General features: G+C 45.9%; 1 protein-coding gene across 1 annotated transcript in view; it reads left to right on the top strand.

The window, feature by feature from the left end:
• Window positions 1-16,797, top strand: part of LOC108796480 (lysine-specific demethylase 4B-like) — a gene marked incomplete at its 3' end in the record, with an annotated part of 142,871 nt that extends 126,074 nt beyond the window's left edge. Inside the window, exon 10 of the mRNA XM_018567970.1 lies at window positions 16,562-16,797. Within this exon, the coding sequence (XP_018423472.1) occupies window positions 16,562-16,797 (236 nt within the window). The remainder of the gene's footprint in view (window positions 1-16,561) is intronic.
• Between the last annotated feature and the right edge of the window lie 449 nt (window positions 16,798-17,246).

The following is a 17,246-nucleotide window of genomic DNA, read 5'->3' on the forward strand; positions in this document are numbered from 1 at the left end:
GGGGGGGAGGAAGGGGGGAGGGGAAGAAGGGAAGGGATCCACGTCTTTGGGTTCAAACACATCTGCTCTCAGTTACCCTCAGTTATAAAGGGTTCATCTAGCCTAGAGCTAGATGCATCCAATTACTCTGAGAATAATTGAGATATATGCAGGTAAACAGTTCAATTTCACAGACAAGTGTATAGAAATTATTATTAGATGCAAGATGTAGACTGCTCGGGGACCACTTGTGAATCATAGGTTGGTCCTGCGATGAACACTCGTAGTACACTCATCAAGAATACGGGTATGCCAGTGTAGCCAACCTAGTTCCATGATCTCCTGTCAGTGCCCTTCACTCTTAGTGTCATCGTGGTTGATCACGATTCAGATTTGAGAGACTGATACTCTGGGGAATTGGTAAAATGATGCCAGCATGCCCAGATACGTAGGAATTTGCTCAGGGCATCTCTTTTTGTGAAGAGCAGCTCTTCCAGCTCATGTATATGGTCGACCTGTCGGATCCACTCGGACAGCGAGGGTGGCCTCCTCTCTTTCCAATGTCTCGGTATCATTGAGCGGGCTGCGTTAATCATGTGATGTTGTAGCGATTTGCTTGAGCCTAGAGCGTTTGTGGGGTCGGACAGTAGAAAATTAGTCGGCGTAAAGTTTATTGTCTGTCCTGTGACCTGGGAGGTAACGTTGTGAACTGTCGTCCAATATGTGGGAAGGTCTGGGCAGGTCCAGAAGACATGTAGACATGTAGGAGAGTGCCAACCCCTCCCTGGCATCTTCAGCACGTGCCTGGTACTGGTGTGTAGATTTTATGTAATATATGTGGTGTCCTGTACCAGTGGGTCAATATCTTGTATTTGTTTCATGGGTCTTACTACTGAGCTGGTGTGCAGCGTTCGACAAATGTCACTCCAGTCTTCGTCTGTCCAGGAGAATTGTAGTTCTTTTTCCCATCGCCGACGAATTTTGTTTGTCTTATGGGTCTGTGTGTCATGTAGCAACGTGCTCTGGGAGGTATATCCACCACGGAATGTTGCCTTTCTGTGCCAGGTGCGTGAGGTCGTTTCTCTCCAGAAACTGCTGATCTCGAAAAAACAGTGTCACTGTAAGTGGTGTGTCCGTGGCCCAGTATTGTCGGAATTCTGGGGTCTCCCCCGGATGAAAGGCCGGGTTATATAGTATCGGTGTTAATTGACTGTTGGCTGTAGTAAGAGTCCGTTTCCTTCGTAGGGTCGGAAATTCCCTTAGCGTCGCTGAAATTAATGGGTGTGGGGGATTAAGCACTGGTCTGTCAGGGTCTGGAAGCCACACCATGGAAGAGATCGGGTTCGGGAACCAGCTCTGTTCTATGGTCACCCAGATTTTCGGTGTCTGTTGGTTATGCCACTGTATGATCCTAAGTTAGATGCAATGCCTGGTAGTATCTGTAAGGGTCTGGCACCGCAAGACCCCCATTGGTCTTGGGGCTTTGTAGCAAGTCCCAGGACAGTCTCGGTCTCTTGTCTTTCCAGACAAATTGAGAGAAGGCGGCTCGTAGGCTCTGGAAGAACGATCTCGGGAGGGTAATGGGGATTGTTTGGAAAAGGTACAGTAGCCTCGGGAGTAAATTCATTTTAAGTATAGCCACTCTACCAAACCAGGTGAAAGTGAGCGTGCATCACTTCTGGAGGTCAGTTTTAAGTCTGTTCAGTAATGGTTGGAAATTAAGTGAGAATATGGTCAGAAGATTGGCCGGGAGATGTATCCCCAAGTATTTAATGGAGGAGTTATTCCATTGGAATGGGTAGCTACGTCTTAGGGGCTCTGTGAGGGAGGCGGGTGTGGAGACACTAAGCACCGCAGATTTGCTGAAATTGATTTTCAGGTTGGAAAGTGAGGAGTAGGTCTCAAACCTTGTCATCAATCTAGGCAGTGAGTTGGTCGGGTCGGTTAGAAAAAATAGCAGATCATCTGCAAATGCCGCTATTTTGTGCTCTCCTCCCCCTATCTTTACCCCTCGCACTTGTGGGTCTTTAAGAACCATTCTGATGAAGGGTTCTTGTGTTAGGATGAAAAGTGTGGGGGAAAGGGGGCAACCTTGGCGGGTGCCATTTGAGACAGGGAAACAATGGGACAAACAACCTGTCGTCTTAACCCTTGCCATCGGTCTCGAATAGATGGCCTGGATCCAGCCCATCATTCGGTCTTGGAGTCCAATATGCCTTAGAACTGCAAACATGAATTCCCATGAGACCCTGTCGAATGCCTTCTCCACATCGGTTTGGGCAATTGTGCGCCTGAGTTCTTCCTTGTTCCAGAGCCTGCGCCACCTCCCTAACTAATTTGGGCATATCTGAGTCGGTGAGGTAAGCTTGGATTGATTCTTAGGCTAAGTTTTTATTTTGGGCCGGTCCCATGCGTTGGTTATATAATTGGTAGTAGTACTCCCTAAACCGTTCTGCGATGTCGGGGGGAGAGTTGGTCATAGAGCCATTACTCTTTTGAATTTGTGGGATATTAAAGGCTTGTAGTTGAGATTTGACCTCTCTAGCTAGCAGTTTGCCACATTTATGTCACCCTTCATAGTAGAGGCCAGTGCGTAAGGTGTAGGCTCTTCGAATTTTAAACCCCAGTATATTTTTTAGGTCTTTCCGTGCAGTGGTTAAGTCCAGAAGCGTTTGGTGTGCTAGGGTTTGTTTGTGAGACTGTTCCAATCCAGCTATGCGGGCCAGAAGATCCGTCACGTTTTTCTGCCTCTGTTTCCTGTCTTGTGCTGCATAGTCCATAAATCTTCCCCTTATGAAGCATTTATGGGCTTCCCATATGTAAGCGGGAGCCGTGTCAGCTGCTGTATTGAAAGCAAAATATTCTTTCAGGTTCTGCTGTATTTGTAACGTGACGGATTTGTCGGCGAGCAAAGATGGATTGAATCTCCATGCGGATTGCCGCTTCACGGCTGGGGTCAGGGATAGCGTCATTATGACTGGGGCATGGTCAGAGGAGGTCATTAGTCCAATAGTTGAGGTTTTAAGTTTTTTGGCAGGTCTGGTTGGGAGATAAATAGGTAGTCAATGCGTGTGTATTTAGCATGGGGTGGTGAAAAATAGGTGTAATCCCTTCCGTCTGGGTGCAGGGTCCTCCACACGTCACACAGGTTCAGGGATGACAACCTCTTTTTCATGAACTTAAGAGTCCTATAGGGCAAATATGTTTTGCCATTGGAAGTATCTAGGATAGGATTGAGGGGGGCATTGAAGTCACCCCCCCATGATCAACATACCTTCTGTGAAGTCAGATAGAAGTGTCAAAAATTTGGCAAGAAACGTTGCATGGCGTGTGTTCGGTAAGTACACCGCCGCCAGTGTCACCGGTATGTCATTGAGTTTCCCTTTCAGGATTAGATATCTACCCTCGCTATCCGATACGGAGTCCGACAGGTCGAATGTCAGTGATCTGTGGAACAAAATTGAAACACCTTTAGATTTACTATTTGAAGAAGTTGCATGATACACTAGAGGGTAATGTGGGTTCGAAAACTTGGGTATTGTCCCTGTGCGGAAATGAGTCTCTTGAATAAAGGCCACCGATTTCTTGGCTTTCTTTAGATCTCCTAAGATAAGTGTTCGCTTCTCAGGACATCACTACTAGTTCTGTTATAGACGGCATGGTGTTCCCGTTGAAGGTTTGGTGACAGGGGCACAAGGGGTAGGGCTCACTAGTATGGATCCCTTAAATTTACACCTCACGGGGTGGGGGCCGGAGTGAAAGTGGTGGGAGTGGGTGTGTGAGCTCCGCTACGTCAACAAGACCTCAGGATATCTACTGATATGGTCAATGAGGCGTAACCCAGGGGCCTAGGGGAGGGAAGAAGGTGGAGAGATCAAGGGGTCTTCGTAGGGGGCAATCAATCTTGTGGGTAGCAGCTAGTGCCACACACTGTTGCCTCACTCTGGGGGGATGGGATTGGCTTTCTGGATGAGATGGATCAAGATTGGTACAATCAACTCCATTTGGTCGTCTCCCAAATTCCCGAGAAACACTTAGGGTCTTTTCTAAATCCTGCTATACTGTATGGTGTATCTTCATGGGGTGAGTGGAGGTAGCACCCATCTAGGCGTAACCCCTCCGCCTTAATAATACTTTGGTATATTAGTAGTCCTAACAGTAGGCTGACATCGGGGATGTGTGTACCCAGCATGTGAACCCTCCCTTAGATTAGTAAACAATATAAATGATATAAACAGTATAAACTCCCGGGATTTTTGTGTCCACCTGCGAGGGTCTATAAAACTGCGCTCACTCTAACTGGAGTGTGTAACACGGAAGTCTAATCACCTATAGCATCAAAGGCGTTTGTGTATTCCCTTACTGTACAGTTCCTCCCTGGTCGACAGGTCCCCAAACCGCCGCCCTCCAATCCCCCCGCTCTGAGGTATCGCCTTCTAGACGGCCGGTTCACGTATCTGCCCGCCAGTGAGGATGCCCGCCAGTGAGGATCCTGCAACGGCAAGACACGAACAATTAGAAACATAAAAACGAAAACAATGCAACTCCAACATTCTCAGCTATCTGCGTGTACATCACTGCGGAGCACACTTGAGTAGGGATTCAAGCTCCACAACCGTCCGAGGTAAGGATCCCAGTGTCCAACTAAGTTAACAGGAAAAGTTCTGGAAAAACAGTCTCGGGCCACTTGGTTCCGTGCCTAGGAATGAGTGTGTCTCGCCATCTTGATCTCGTTCCGCCATGATGTCCAACCGGCGATCGGTACGATAAGGTGGGGTAGCGGGGGCCCTCCGACATTGTTCTCTCTCTCCATGGTTCCGGGGCTTCTAGTGGGGTCTGTCTCCAGTGGTGACCTTTCCCGCCTGCGACTGAGCTTCTCGGCTGCAGCATGCATCCTGAGGTCTTCGTACCAATCTTGGACTTGAATGGTCGGAATGTGCAGTTGTGAGCAGAATTGTCCCGCTTCCTTAGGTAGGCGCAGGGTAACAGCTCTGCCTCTATGTAATGCGGACAGGCAGAATGGGAACTTCCAGCGGTATGCAATGCCATGGTTGCGCAGGTGGTCTAATAGCGGGCGTAATGCTCTACGTTGTTGCAGGGTGATGTTGGACAGGTCTTGGAAGAGTTTTACCTCGTTGCCGTCATACTTGATCACTGTCTTGGCCCGGGCCCGTTGCAAGATCTCTTCTTTCAGTGGGAAATTCTGTAGGCAGCAGATGACGTCCCTCGGGATGTCATCTTGTAGGTTGCGGGGTCGTAGCGCCCTGTGTGCTCTCACAAAGTCAATGGGCGATTCAGGCGGGCGGTGTAATAGATCGTTAAAGATGTCAGTCAGGGCCGTCTTAATGAATTCAGGCAGAACCGTCTCAGGGATCCCACGGACTCAGATGTTGGCGGCGTCCTCTATTATCGAGGTCTTCCATATGGCGGCGCATATCAATCATCGAACGTGTGGTGGTCTCTTGATGGGCCCTCAGAGAGTGGATGGCAGCATCTCTCTCAACTCCGGCCTGTTCCGCCGCCTACGGCCTATATGCCGAATGTCCTGCTTGAGTTCGGAGACCGCCGAGCTCTGGGCTTCTTTAATGTCGCCTGCGAGGAGTGTTAAGTCTGACCTGGTAGGTAGTTGTTGAATGTAGGATGACACCGAGCCCGGTTCCATGAGAGCCTGAGGCGTTGTAGCAGGCGGGCTAGTCGCGGTCATCGCCATATTGGAAGATCGTGTGCTTAGATTTTCTGGCCTCTGTGTGGAACATCTCAGGGAATTGACGACTCAGTTGGGTCCCTTCCGACCCAGGAGATCTGGACCTTCCGTCCTGTCTGCCTATTTTTCCCATAGTAGTCCAAGGCAGGGAAATGTAGCTTTGCTCGGGATATCAGTAGACAGAGCTCTGGAGTTAAGCGTCCATCTTCTTCAGCACCAGGCCACGCCCCCCCCCTCCCCCCCCAAAGTCCTCTTTCACACTCACTTTAAGATCACTCCTCACATAGAGACAAACCCCGCCACCTTTTCGTTTTACCCTTTCTCTTCGAAAGAGAGTATAACCAGGAATATTAACAGCCCAATCATGTGAAGAACCAAGCCAAGATTCAGCAATACCAATGATGTTATAGTTCTCCTCATGCACCAAAGCTTCCAGTTCTCCCAATTTGCTGTGCAGACTTCTGGCATTGGCGAACAAACAATTCAAGCCATTTTTACATTTTATACTTGTAATTGCTATATCTTTTGCTGTAGTACAATCAGTACCATCATCTCCAATGTTTGTGTGCAACATGGGAATTTCCTTATCTAGTTTGATTTCCCTCCCCCCATCTTCCCCTGCTCCACCCTCCATTATAGCCCAACCCCTGTTTGATATATCTGCCCCATTATGTTGCATCTTTCCCTCCCCCCTTGATCCTAGTTTAAATACTCCTTCAACCCTCCCATGAACCTCTCCCCTAGAAGAAACAGGGACGAAGCACAGCGATCTCAATACCTGATCAGGGAGAGCCCCGAGATCTGAAATGCTCAGGGCTTTCGAGCCGGTCACAGGACATCTCGTGCCCGGACTCCCCGCCCAGTCCCTCTCTATCCGCATACGCGCTGAGCCTGGATACACAGGGTGAGAGCGGCCTGCAGGGCCTGCTGCCGCAGCTACCCACTAAAAGGGACCTTGATAGTATGGCATCCTCTATTCTTGCGGCCCTAAAGAAGGAACTCCATGACCTCACCCACCGCATTGAAGCAGTGGATGACCGTGTCACCTCAGTGGAAACAGCCACCACCTCCCTGTCGGCTCGCGTGGAGGCCCTGGAGGCAGACGTGCAATTGACCAACACACGCCTGATGTCCATGCACCTTCGCCTGGATGATTCAGAGAACCGGAATCGTAGGAATAACATTCGCCTGCGTGGTATTCCAGAGGCCATGACCGGCATTCACCTAAGAGACACTGTGGCTGCCATTCTTAACACCCTGCTGGGTAAAGCCCACGACGCAGCCTTGGAGCTTGACCGGGTCCACAGGGTCAACAGTGCGCGCCCTCCTACACCATCCGCACCCAGAGATGTCCTATGTAGGGTGCACTTTTTTGCTGTGAAGGAGGAAATCATCAGACAAGCATGGAGACAAATGGGCATACAATTCCCTCCTATCAGGCTCCTCTCTCCCTAGTGATTCCCTTCGCGCTCACATAGCGGTCATACCCAAACCAGGCAAAGACCCATCCCAATGTAGTAGTTACCGCCCCATAGCCCTCCTCAATTTGGACCTGAAGATCTTTGCAAAAATTTTGGCCAACAGACTGCTCCCACACATCCCTGGCCTGGTGCACTTGGATCAAGCGGGCTTCGTCCTGGGACGGGAGCCTAGGGACAACACTACCAGAGTGCTAAATGTGATACACCATGCCCGATCCTCCTCGTCGCCCTTAATGCTCTTGTCCACCGACGCAGAGAAAGCGTTTGACAGGGTGGAGTGGCGTTTACTCCAGACTACCCTTCGCCACATAGGCCTAGGTCCTAACATGTTGCGGTGGATTTTTGCACTCTACTCGTCCCCGTCGGCTGCCGTCCGTGTGAACGAGGTCCGCTCTGAGTTTTTCTCCATATCCAGACAGGGATGCCCCCTTTCCCCGCTCATATTCATCCTTACCCTTGAACCTTTCCTTTGCCACATATGGTCCCTCCCCGCCTTACGTGGCCTACTGAAATGCTCAAGTGAGCATAAAGTAGCCGCCTTTGCAGATTACTTGATATTCTTTATATCTGACCCTTGCTCATCCCTCCCAATTCTTATGCGAGAGCTGGATCGCTACGCCTCCCTCTCCAACTTTAAAATAAATTTTTCAAAATCAGCTGCTCTCAACATCTCCCTTCCCCAGGCAGAGATGGAACATCTGCGCTCCTCCATTCCTTTTACCTGGTCAACGGACGCCCTGACTTACCTTGGTACCTCTATTACAGCTGACCCCGCTCGACTCTATGATTCCAACTTTGCCCCTCTACTCCTGAAAACCAAGCAAGACCTCCTGTCCTGGCACTCATTGTCTCTCTCCTGGTTTGGCCGCTGCAATGCCATCAAGATGACGACCCCGCCTAGGATCCTCTATCTCTTCCAGGCTCTCCCAATCCGCATCCCACCGATATTCTTTCGACGCCTACGCCAAATGTTCACGGCCTTCCTGTGGTCCTATAACCCCCCCAGAATCCGATACAGCACAATTACCTTACCCAAGGACAGGGGAGGTATCGGGCTCCCGGATTTGGCCAAGTACTACAGGGCGGCTCACCTTGCACGTGTATGGGATTGGTGCTGCCACCGGACAACCAAACAGTGGGTGGGCATGGAGGAAGAGGACACCAGTCCAGCCTTAGCTGGCTTGCCTTGGATTTCTGTGCCCCTGTCACCCGCTGTGCGCTCCCACCCTACCATTGCGCCCACAATTCTACTTTCCAGATCGCTTTTTCGCTCCACGGACATCTCCCCTTTCCCCTCACCCCTGACCCCAGTCATTGGTGACCAAGACTTCCCGCCCGGTGTTCAAGATCCTCGTTTCCGTCGCCTTCGAGAAGCCAACAAGTTCCGTATCTATGACCTGCACTACTCTGACCGGTGGTTATCGGTCGACAAGCTTACCAACCTGACAGACCCTCCATTAGACCGCTGGAGTGCCCTCCAACTACGACACTTCCTACTCTCTATTCCCAACCACCAGCGACTCTCCAGGCCCCTTACCCGATTCGAAACAGCAGCTCCCCTTCCATTTAGGTGCAGACCATCTTTAGCATATAGGTTGTACCCCCAATGAAAAGTCGGCCCAGTGCTCTAGAAACCCAAAGCCTTCCCTCCTACACCAGGTCTTCAGTCATTCATTTAGTTCTCTAAGCTCCCGCTGTCTGTCCTGCTTTGCGCATGGCACAGGCAATATTCCAGAGAATATTACCTTGGAGGTCCTTCCCTTCAGCTTGCAACCTAGTTCTTTAAATTGATGTTTTAAGGATCCTCCATCTTCCATATATTCTGTCATTCGTCCCAACATGGACCAATACAGCTGGGTCATGCCCAGTCCCTCCCAGTAATTTGTCCAAACTTTGTGTAAAACTTTTTAATAAAATAGAATAAAAACAGTTGAAAATATACTCACAAAGGGAGATAAATAACAGGCATAAACAGATCAGGTGAAAGCAGACTTAGCCAGCCGGCTATCTGTCCTTCTTGGTTGACGCGTTTCCGAGGTCACGCCTCCTTCATCAGAACCAATAGTATTAGAGACTGTTAGCATTGTCAAAGAAGGTTGCCTTTTTTGTGACACTTAGTTGACTTTTGTTGAAGTAGCTGGACTTCAGCTGAATAGCAGCCAATCAATTGCAGTCACTGTTCATGTTTTCGACATCTGCCGGCTGACAGAATACAATAGCCACAGCAAGTGATTTGTCCGTGCACTTTTTTTTTTTTTAGCTTGGATGGAGGAAACTGGTATATTTTTTTGTTCAGCCTGCAGTCTAAATGTAAAATAATCTATTTGTGTTTGGCCAGCTTTAGGTTGTACCTTTTAGGTCACATTGTTCTCTTCAAAGTTGGGGACTCCTTGTTCATAGTCACAAATAGGGGCTTGTTCTTCCAAAATATGTAGACATATATAGGATAGACTCAGGCAGCTGCTATTAAGGATAAGAAACCACTGTTTACCTGGGCACTTAGTGCTTCATAGGCTTTTAGTCAGTCTGTAAAGCTGCGACTTAGTCCTTTGTTCACATACTTTTACCAGATCTTTCGAGGTGGGTGTGGCTGCATCGGTTGATAGTGTTGGCTGTAAGCATTCATAGGCAGCAGTATGATACTGTTCACTGTTTGGAAATAGGGCTCACCTTATTGTTCTTGGTGATTTTGACAACCTCCTCATTTGGGTAATGCTTGTACATGTCCCACCAGCTCTGGCTTATCTGTTGATAAAAGACTGTGTTCCTTAGTAAACAAAAGAGAAAATTTAATGTTTGCCATCACTGTAAAATTCTTTTCTCTCTCCACCACTTTTGCTGTTTGGCCTTTTGCCATGGTTATGGTTTTTCCTTTTACTTCTTTCTAGTAACTGACTCTCTGGTAAGTGAAGGGTTACGCCGCCACCTAGCACATAGCATCCTACTCTTGCAATTGGCACTATAACACACATTTTCTGGTTGACCTCTCGTGTTCTTCAATGAAATCAGAGATAGGAATTTGACAGTACAACATTTCCATTTTCACTGCTTGACCTTGCTGCTTGTATGGTGTCACACCAAACCCCCAGATCTGGAAATTCATTGTAGTGATCTCAACCAGTTCCAGCATTAAGCTGGACTCTGATTACAAACTGGCACGGAAGACTCACCAGTGATGAGTCTCCCGTGCCACTGAGAAGGTGTGTTCCCTAGGGGGCACTTTTACTGCAGCAGGTTCTCTACTCTTCCTTTTCTCACTGTGTCTTTGGCCCTTTTCTCATTTATTTGTCCCTTTTGAGCCATTTTTTTCCACCACTCACCAATATTTTTTGTAAGATCAATTTAGCCATTATGGCTCTGCTTTAGACTATTTCCTGTAGAACACCTATATTGGTGGACACTGTACAGGAATTGGCAATAACTTGTTAAGCACAGCAGTTTTAGGCTTTCAGACGTGGACTCCTCCTCTCCCTGTGCTCCACTCTGTCTTCTCCACACAATCTTTGGGGACACAGCAAGGCTGTATTCATGTGCCCTGGCATGATGCTAGCCTCAGTGAGTACTTACAACCAGGCAAGTACTTTTCCAAGGGTCAAAGGTCTGCCCTTTCACCCTAGTTTAGCAGGCCGGCGACTGCCCAGAGGTGCCGCACGTGTCAGGGGTCCTCTGGGCAGTCGCCGGCCAGCTAAATTAGGACCCCACCTGGAGCTCCTCCCACCGGACCAGCGCTTACTCGCCACTGCTTTCCCACACAGCAGCCAGAAGGTAAAGAAGGAAAAAAATAGTGCAAGCATCGGCGCTATGTATCGGGGCATTTTGACAAGTACTTGTCAAAATGCTCTGTATTGGTCCCTAAACCGATGCTAGTATCGGTATCGGGACATCCCTACTATTTATCATAGATAAGTATGTACATAGAAAACTAACTTAGACTAGCATTGCACTACAGTGCCATCTACTGCTCAAAAGACATAGATACAGTCAGTAATACAATCAGTATGCTGTGGCATTTCCAACACATAAAACATAAATACTTGAAGAAAGGGAGGCGGTTGATCATCTCTTAGCCTTTTTAGGAAATATTGTTCTGTTGGTTGATCAGTCATTTCCACAACTGAAATGCTAACAGAAGGTTTTTTTTTCTAATCTATATATCACTCAAAATGCCAACTAGACCAGGCAGACTTTCTATCGGCCTTAACTCTTCCTAGTTTTGATCATCAAGAACATAGCTCCCTAGATGCCCCATTCACATTGGAAGACATATCTGTGGCACTAGTGTCATTGCCTTGACCCAGGACTAGATGGTCTAGAGGCCAGAATATATTCAAAACATGGTCAAGAACCTCTTCCTGGACTTCTGTACACCTTTATGGTGGCAGCAGACACAGGGGAACTCAACCCTGCTAAGGGACATACAGTAGCAGTGGTCATTCCATAACTGGGAAAGGAGTCTACACAACTAGACTTCTACAGACACATTTCTCACCTTCTGACATAAAGATCATAGCAAAGTCCTTGCCAACTGGCTGCTTAGAGTTGTAGGTAACTCACCAGGACCTCTCGGGATTTATCCCAAATATATTCACAGCCTTCAACATTAGAAGACCGTACCTAAACCTTCATATCCCTTTAGAAGACAAGGGTGTCAGAATCATACTTGATCTTGTGGCTGCCAAAGCCTTTCACAATGTCGAGTGTAACTACTTATGGGCTACACTGGAGAAATTCGACCTGGACATGAAGTGTACTGTATTTGGATTGATTAAGCTTTCTCTACTCTTCACCAGAGGACATGTTACTTATCAATGGTTCACACTAAAAACAAAGTTGGGCAAAGGCACTCAACAGGGATTGTTGTCCTTGAGGAAGTGGTGGTGGAAGCATTGAACAGAGCAGGAGTAAAGATTTTGTGAAAGGTAAGTATAAAACTGGAAGTCGCTTTTGGGTTATTAGCATAACAATAGGCACGCAAAGGGCCAAAATAAAAAAATACTGAGTCTGGAGTTGGGCATTAAAGCAGGACTAAACTTGGGCAGTATAAAATTGCTATCAGGTAGGTATATTTCTCTTCTGCCATACAATTTCACCACCTGCCTGCTAGAATTTATTAATGAATTGTACCCTGACAACCGCTAATGCGTAACTCGGTGTACAATCTCAGAATCTGCAGATGCAGGAAGTTACATCATCCTGGCCCAGCCATTCCGGATGGCCAAAGACTCCAAACCCATAAGAAGACAGGGAGAAAATGAAAGTTCTGGCAACAGAGCAACAAGGATAAGCACAGACATCACAGCACTCTAGGGATCCCTTTAGCAGGTAAATATGCCATAATGTGCAAATATGCACAATTTAGTTTTACTTTAACATTCCCTTTCAAAAATAGGATTTTAATGTGAAGTTGATGTTACAATTCATGAACATTTCTAAGAATTAAAAAGGTTCTGTAGACAGGTATCCAAAACATGTGGCTGTTCTCAGTATTCAGGGACAGTTCTAAGAACACAAAAATGCAGACATTCATAACTAATTAAGCTGATTAGGTAAGGTTAAAACTGCTTAGTCCACAAAAATATTGTGTGTTGGCAACACGACTTAAGAGCTCAATGCATTTCTGGCAGATCATCAGGTACACTATATTGTCAAAAGTATTGGGACACCCCTTCAAATCATTGGATTCAGGCGTTCCAATCACCTCCATGGCTACAGGTGTATAAAATCAAGCACCTAGGCATGCAGACTGCTTCTACAAACATTTGTGAGAGAATGGGTCGCTCTCAGGAGCTCTGTGAATTCAAGCGTGGTACCGTGATAGGTTGCCACCTGTGCAATAAGTCTATCCGTGAAATTTCCTTGCTACTAAATATTCCACGGTCAACTGTTAGTGGTATTATAACAAAGTGGGAGCAAAAGCAACTCAGCCACGTAAAATGACAGAGCGAAGACTGCGAGCCAGGCCTTCTCGTTCAACATCAGTACCTGATGTTGAAGATTATGTGGATTGGAACAACATTTATTTATTCCCATAGAGAATTTTTGTACAAGTCATTCTGAATTGAGAAAGTTGGTTAGATGACCAGTGAAACGTCTTCAACAAAAATACAGCAAATCCAGTTGCCTTGACTTATTTTTTACAGATATCAGTACCTGACCTCACAAAAGTGCTTCTGGAAGAATGGTCAAACATTCCCATAGACACAGTCCTAAACCTTGTGGACAGCCTTCCCAGAAGAGTTGAAGCTGTTATAGTGGCAAAGGGTGGGCCAACTCAATATTGAACCCTACGGACTAAGACTTGGATGCCATTAAAGTTCTTGTGCGTGTAAAGCCAGGCGTCCAAATACTTTTGGCAATATAGTGGGGGGGTTTTTCTATACCATCAAGGTTAAAATATAAAAATAAGAAATGTATATGTACTGCAGAGATGTAATGTATGGTTGTTGTTTTTTAACACACACTGCATTTTTTCTGGGGTTAAAGTGAGCCTTCAATCATTATCAGTAGTTTTTTTTAGAATGGTTCATGTGCCCAGTTTTTTCCTGAAAAAACTTGATATAAATTTTACCATTTCATCCAAAAGTTGAGGCTTAAAGATATCCTGTTACATGGATAAAGGGGGGAAGGTGGTTTGCAAACTGCTACAGGTAATGTGTGCAGACGCCTTATCACGTACCTAAGGCTGAGACTGGAAGATGGGGAGGCGTCTCTTGCGAATCGTGTCCTGCGACCCCTGGAGTTGGGAACAGAAGGGTGCAGGGCAACGAGGAGCACGAGTGCCGTAGGCTGGAAGCACCCACTGCGTGGAGACAACAGTGAAGAGATGTCATGAAGCCAAGGTCAAATCCGGTCGGGCAGGCGAGGTACAAAAATCGTAAGGCAAACTCAATATCCAGGAAACAAGCCGAGGTCAGGGGCTGGCAGCAAGCAGAGAATAGTCCAGAGCAATCCGAGTCGAAGCAGGCTAATGTAACAGATACAGAACACAGGCACAACACTAAGCTGACAAGACCATCAGCAATGCCAGAGAGGCTGGCTCCTCCTTTTATAGTCCCAAGGCTCACAGACAGCTACCTCACTTCCTGTGCGTTTTCCCGCGCACCTTGCCGCGATTCTCGCGCATGCGCAGTTTGCCGCGATTCTCGCGCATGCGCAGTTTGCCACGATTCTCGCGCATGCGCCGTTTGCCGCGATTCTCGCGCATGCGCAGTTTGCCGCGATTCTCGCGGTTTGCAATCGTGCCTTTACACGCCTAGAGGGGTTGCAGTTCAAACTTAAAGCAACCTCAATCAACCTCAATCATGGTCAAATTTATTTTCTCTTTACTATTGTGTGCATTCTTTTATATTTGTGAATTGCTTCTGTGTCCATGCAATGCAAGTTAGTTATCTGATGGACACCTAGAAGCATTACAGCCAAGTTGCAGAAGTATCTATAAACAAAAAAGGATATCAATGAACATGCTAGGTTATTGGCTAGAGAAGCTGTGAAGTCACTTACTTTGACCTTAGATGTGCACTTTACAGCATACTTGACAGTAAAACTTCAAATTCCAACATTCTTATCCAGTGTCTATAAGTCTGGAAGTTGCTGTATTGGTATCCAGGGGCTGTGCGGCAAAAAGTCCTAGCACTTTTGTCCATTACCTTCATGTGTTGGAGTACAGAAAGCAAATTCAGTAACAATTTCTAAAGTATAAAAAGCGGTTTTCACAGATTAGCATTTTGCAAATACTGCTATAAAAGCACAGGGCAGGTTTGCCTGCCATGTGTTCCTGTTGCAGCTAATGGTCTTGCTTTGCAAGATCTATTACCCACTACTAAAGACTAAAAGAAGTCAGGATTTTGTGATGACGTATGTGCGCTTAAGTTTTGCTAAGTACCCTCTTAAGTTTAAGCAGAACTAAACACTTATGATCTGTTGTATTTCCTAAGCTTTATGATGTGTTTTTAAGTTTTTGTTCTGCACAGGTTGTCATCCATTTTGTCTTCTGTATAGTGTTTTCATACAATTTAAGGGTAACATGCAATAAACTTGCCAACTTACAAGGCCAATATTTACGCAAACTTGTGTATGGGACCCTATAGAGACTGGTATAAAGCATGATCATTTCAACATATATAGTGAATGTCGGACACATCTATAAATGGTTCTTAGAGTTTCCATTTTACTTTTAAAGTGATATTAAAGTCAAAAGGTTTTTAAGCTTTTTCAAATGCTGATTAAATCACTTCCTTTTGAATCGCTTCCGTCAAAATCGGCTGGTCCCCTGAGACCTGGCCTGATGTCCTATTTTAGAATGGCGCTTTTCCCTAGCAGGGTCCTACGGAACAAGTAAGCTGTGTGTGGGCTCCACAAACACACAGGTGCAGCAAGACAAAGTAAGCCACTGCCCTGCTCCCCGCTCCCTTCTTCTCAAAGCTAGTTCAACAGCTGCTGGAGACTGGGCTGGCCCTTGTAAACTTGTACTCAACAGGAAGTTCAGGGAAGCATAGCTGAGAGAGTTGGAGCCAGCTGTTTGGAGACCAGATGACTGTAAGCACTTCGCCAAAAATTTCAGTTAATAGTTTCCTAAACAGTGTATATTTGTTTGGTTTAGATTCATTATTAGAAAATTTAAGTTTGAGAATTTAAGCCCTCCTCACCAAGCTTACAGGTTAAGCATATGCTCTGTCTATTGTTTTGGGGGCAGGTGGATCATACATACATCTATGTATGAAAGTGAAATTGAAAAATACATGGAAACCAGGATTTGTATTCCCCAATAGCGTTGTGATTAGCAGCATGCTTAAATTTAGCAATATGCTTTAATTTAAACTGCATATTTTAGCTCACATTGTTATGTTGGAATATTGCATATCTGTATGTGATTTCACTTTTTGTGTTTTGAAACCAAGAATGTAAAATATTCTAGAAATGATGTTCCAGGCTTTTATTTAAAGTGACAAACTCAGGAGTTAAATCTTAACAATGCAGCTGTAGATTTTCAAATCATCTCTGAATTTGTGCTGACACTGTCCTGCCTTCTGGAGGGTGACTACTTTTGGTCCCTATGTTCCCTGTGTGTGTTGTAAAGTAGCCACCACTCCAAGCTCGCTCCCATGATGGACTACAATTTCACGTTTAGTTTACTAATTTGTATTGAGATTGTAGTCTATCACGGAAGCGAGTTTGGAATGGTGGATACTTTACAACACACTCAAGGACCATGGGCAACAAAAGTAGCGACCCTCCAGAAGGAAGGACAGCATGAATTCAGAGATGATTTGAGGATCTGCAGCTGAGTGATACACAAATAAGATAAATTTTTGTTAATAATTAAGGTACTTGAATGCATTTTTAAGTTTTATCTCCTTCGTTTAGTGTCACTTTAAGCTTATCTCTTTACCTTTCCTAGGCAGTGACTCCTCTTTGGACTTCTCAGAAGAAAGTGAATTCAAGCCTAGGCAGCTTGTTCCAACACTCTATGTTGTACCACGTACAAAGAAGATTGTGTTTGAAAAGTCAAGGATGTCATGCCAGGAAGCTTTTGAACATTTTGCAACAGAAAAAAATAAGTGGGACACAGCAGAACATGACCGAAAACAAGGACAAGCTTCTCTTGATAATCCGAAGAATCTTGGAGTACCTAAGGTTTGCTATAATACATATGGTAGTTTTTTTTATCTTTTTGTCATGCTTTATAAAAACTTGAGTTAGAACTACAATTATATAGATGTCATAACTGTTTTTGGGTATACTATGTATAAAAGGTAAAAAACAAAACAAAACAAAAAAAACATCACATGCAGGAACCATATCACAACAGTTTTTGACTGATAGGAATCAGATTTTTTATTTTTATTAGCAAACTTACACAGCCGCTGTGTAGTGCAAATCAGATATATACACTGAGTGGCCAGATTATTATGACCACCCCATCAGTACTTCGTTGGGCCACGAGATGACTCCACGAGATGACTTTGGTGTACGTTTAGAAAAACGTGATAAAACTAGCTTTATCATGAGTTAACTTTACTCAGCAGATCACTTTGTTTTACTTGGCTGCACAGAGGCTGTTTATTAACCTGCGAAAAGAAAAC

Source organism: Nanorana parkeri, unplaced genomic scaffold (genome assembly GCF_000935625.1).
Source record: "Nanorana parkeri isolate BGI_ZX_2015 unplaced genomic scaffold, ASM93562v1 scaffold1123, whole genome shotgun sequence".
NCBI classification, from domain to species: domain Eukaryota; kingdom Metazoa; phylum Chordata; class Amphibia; order Anura; family Dicroglossidae; genus Nanorana; species Nanorana parkeri.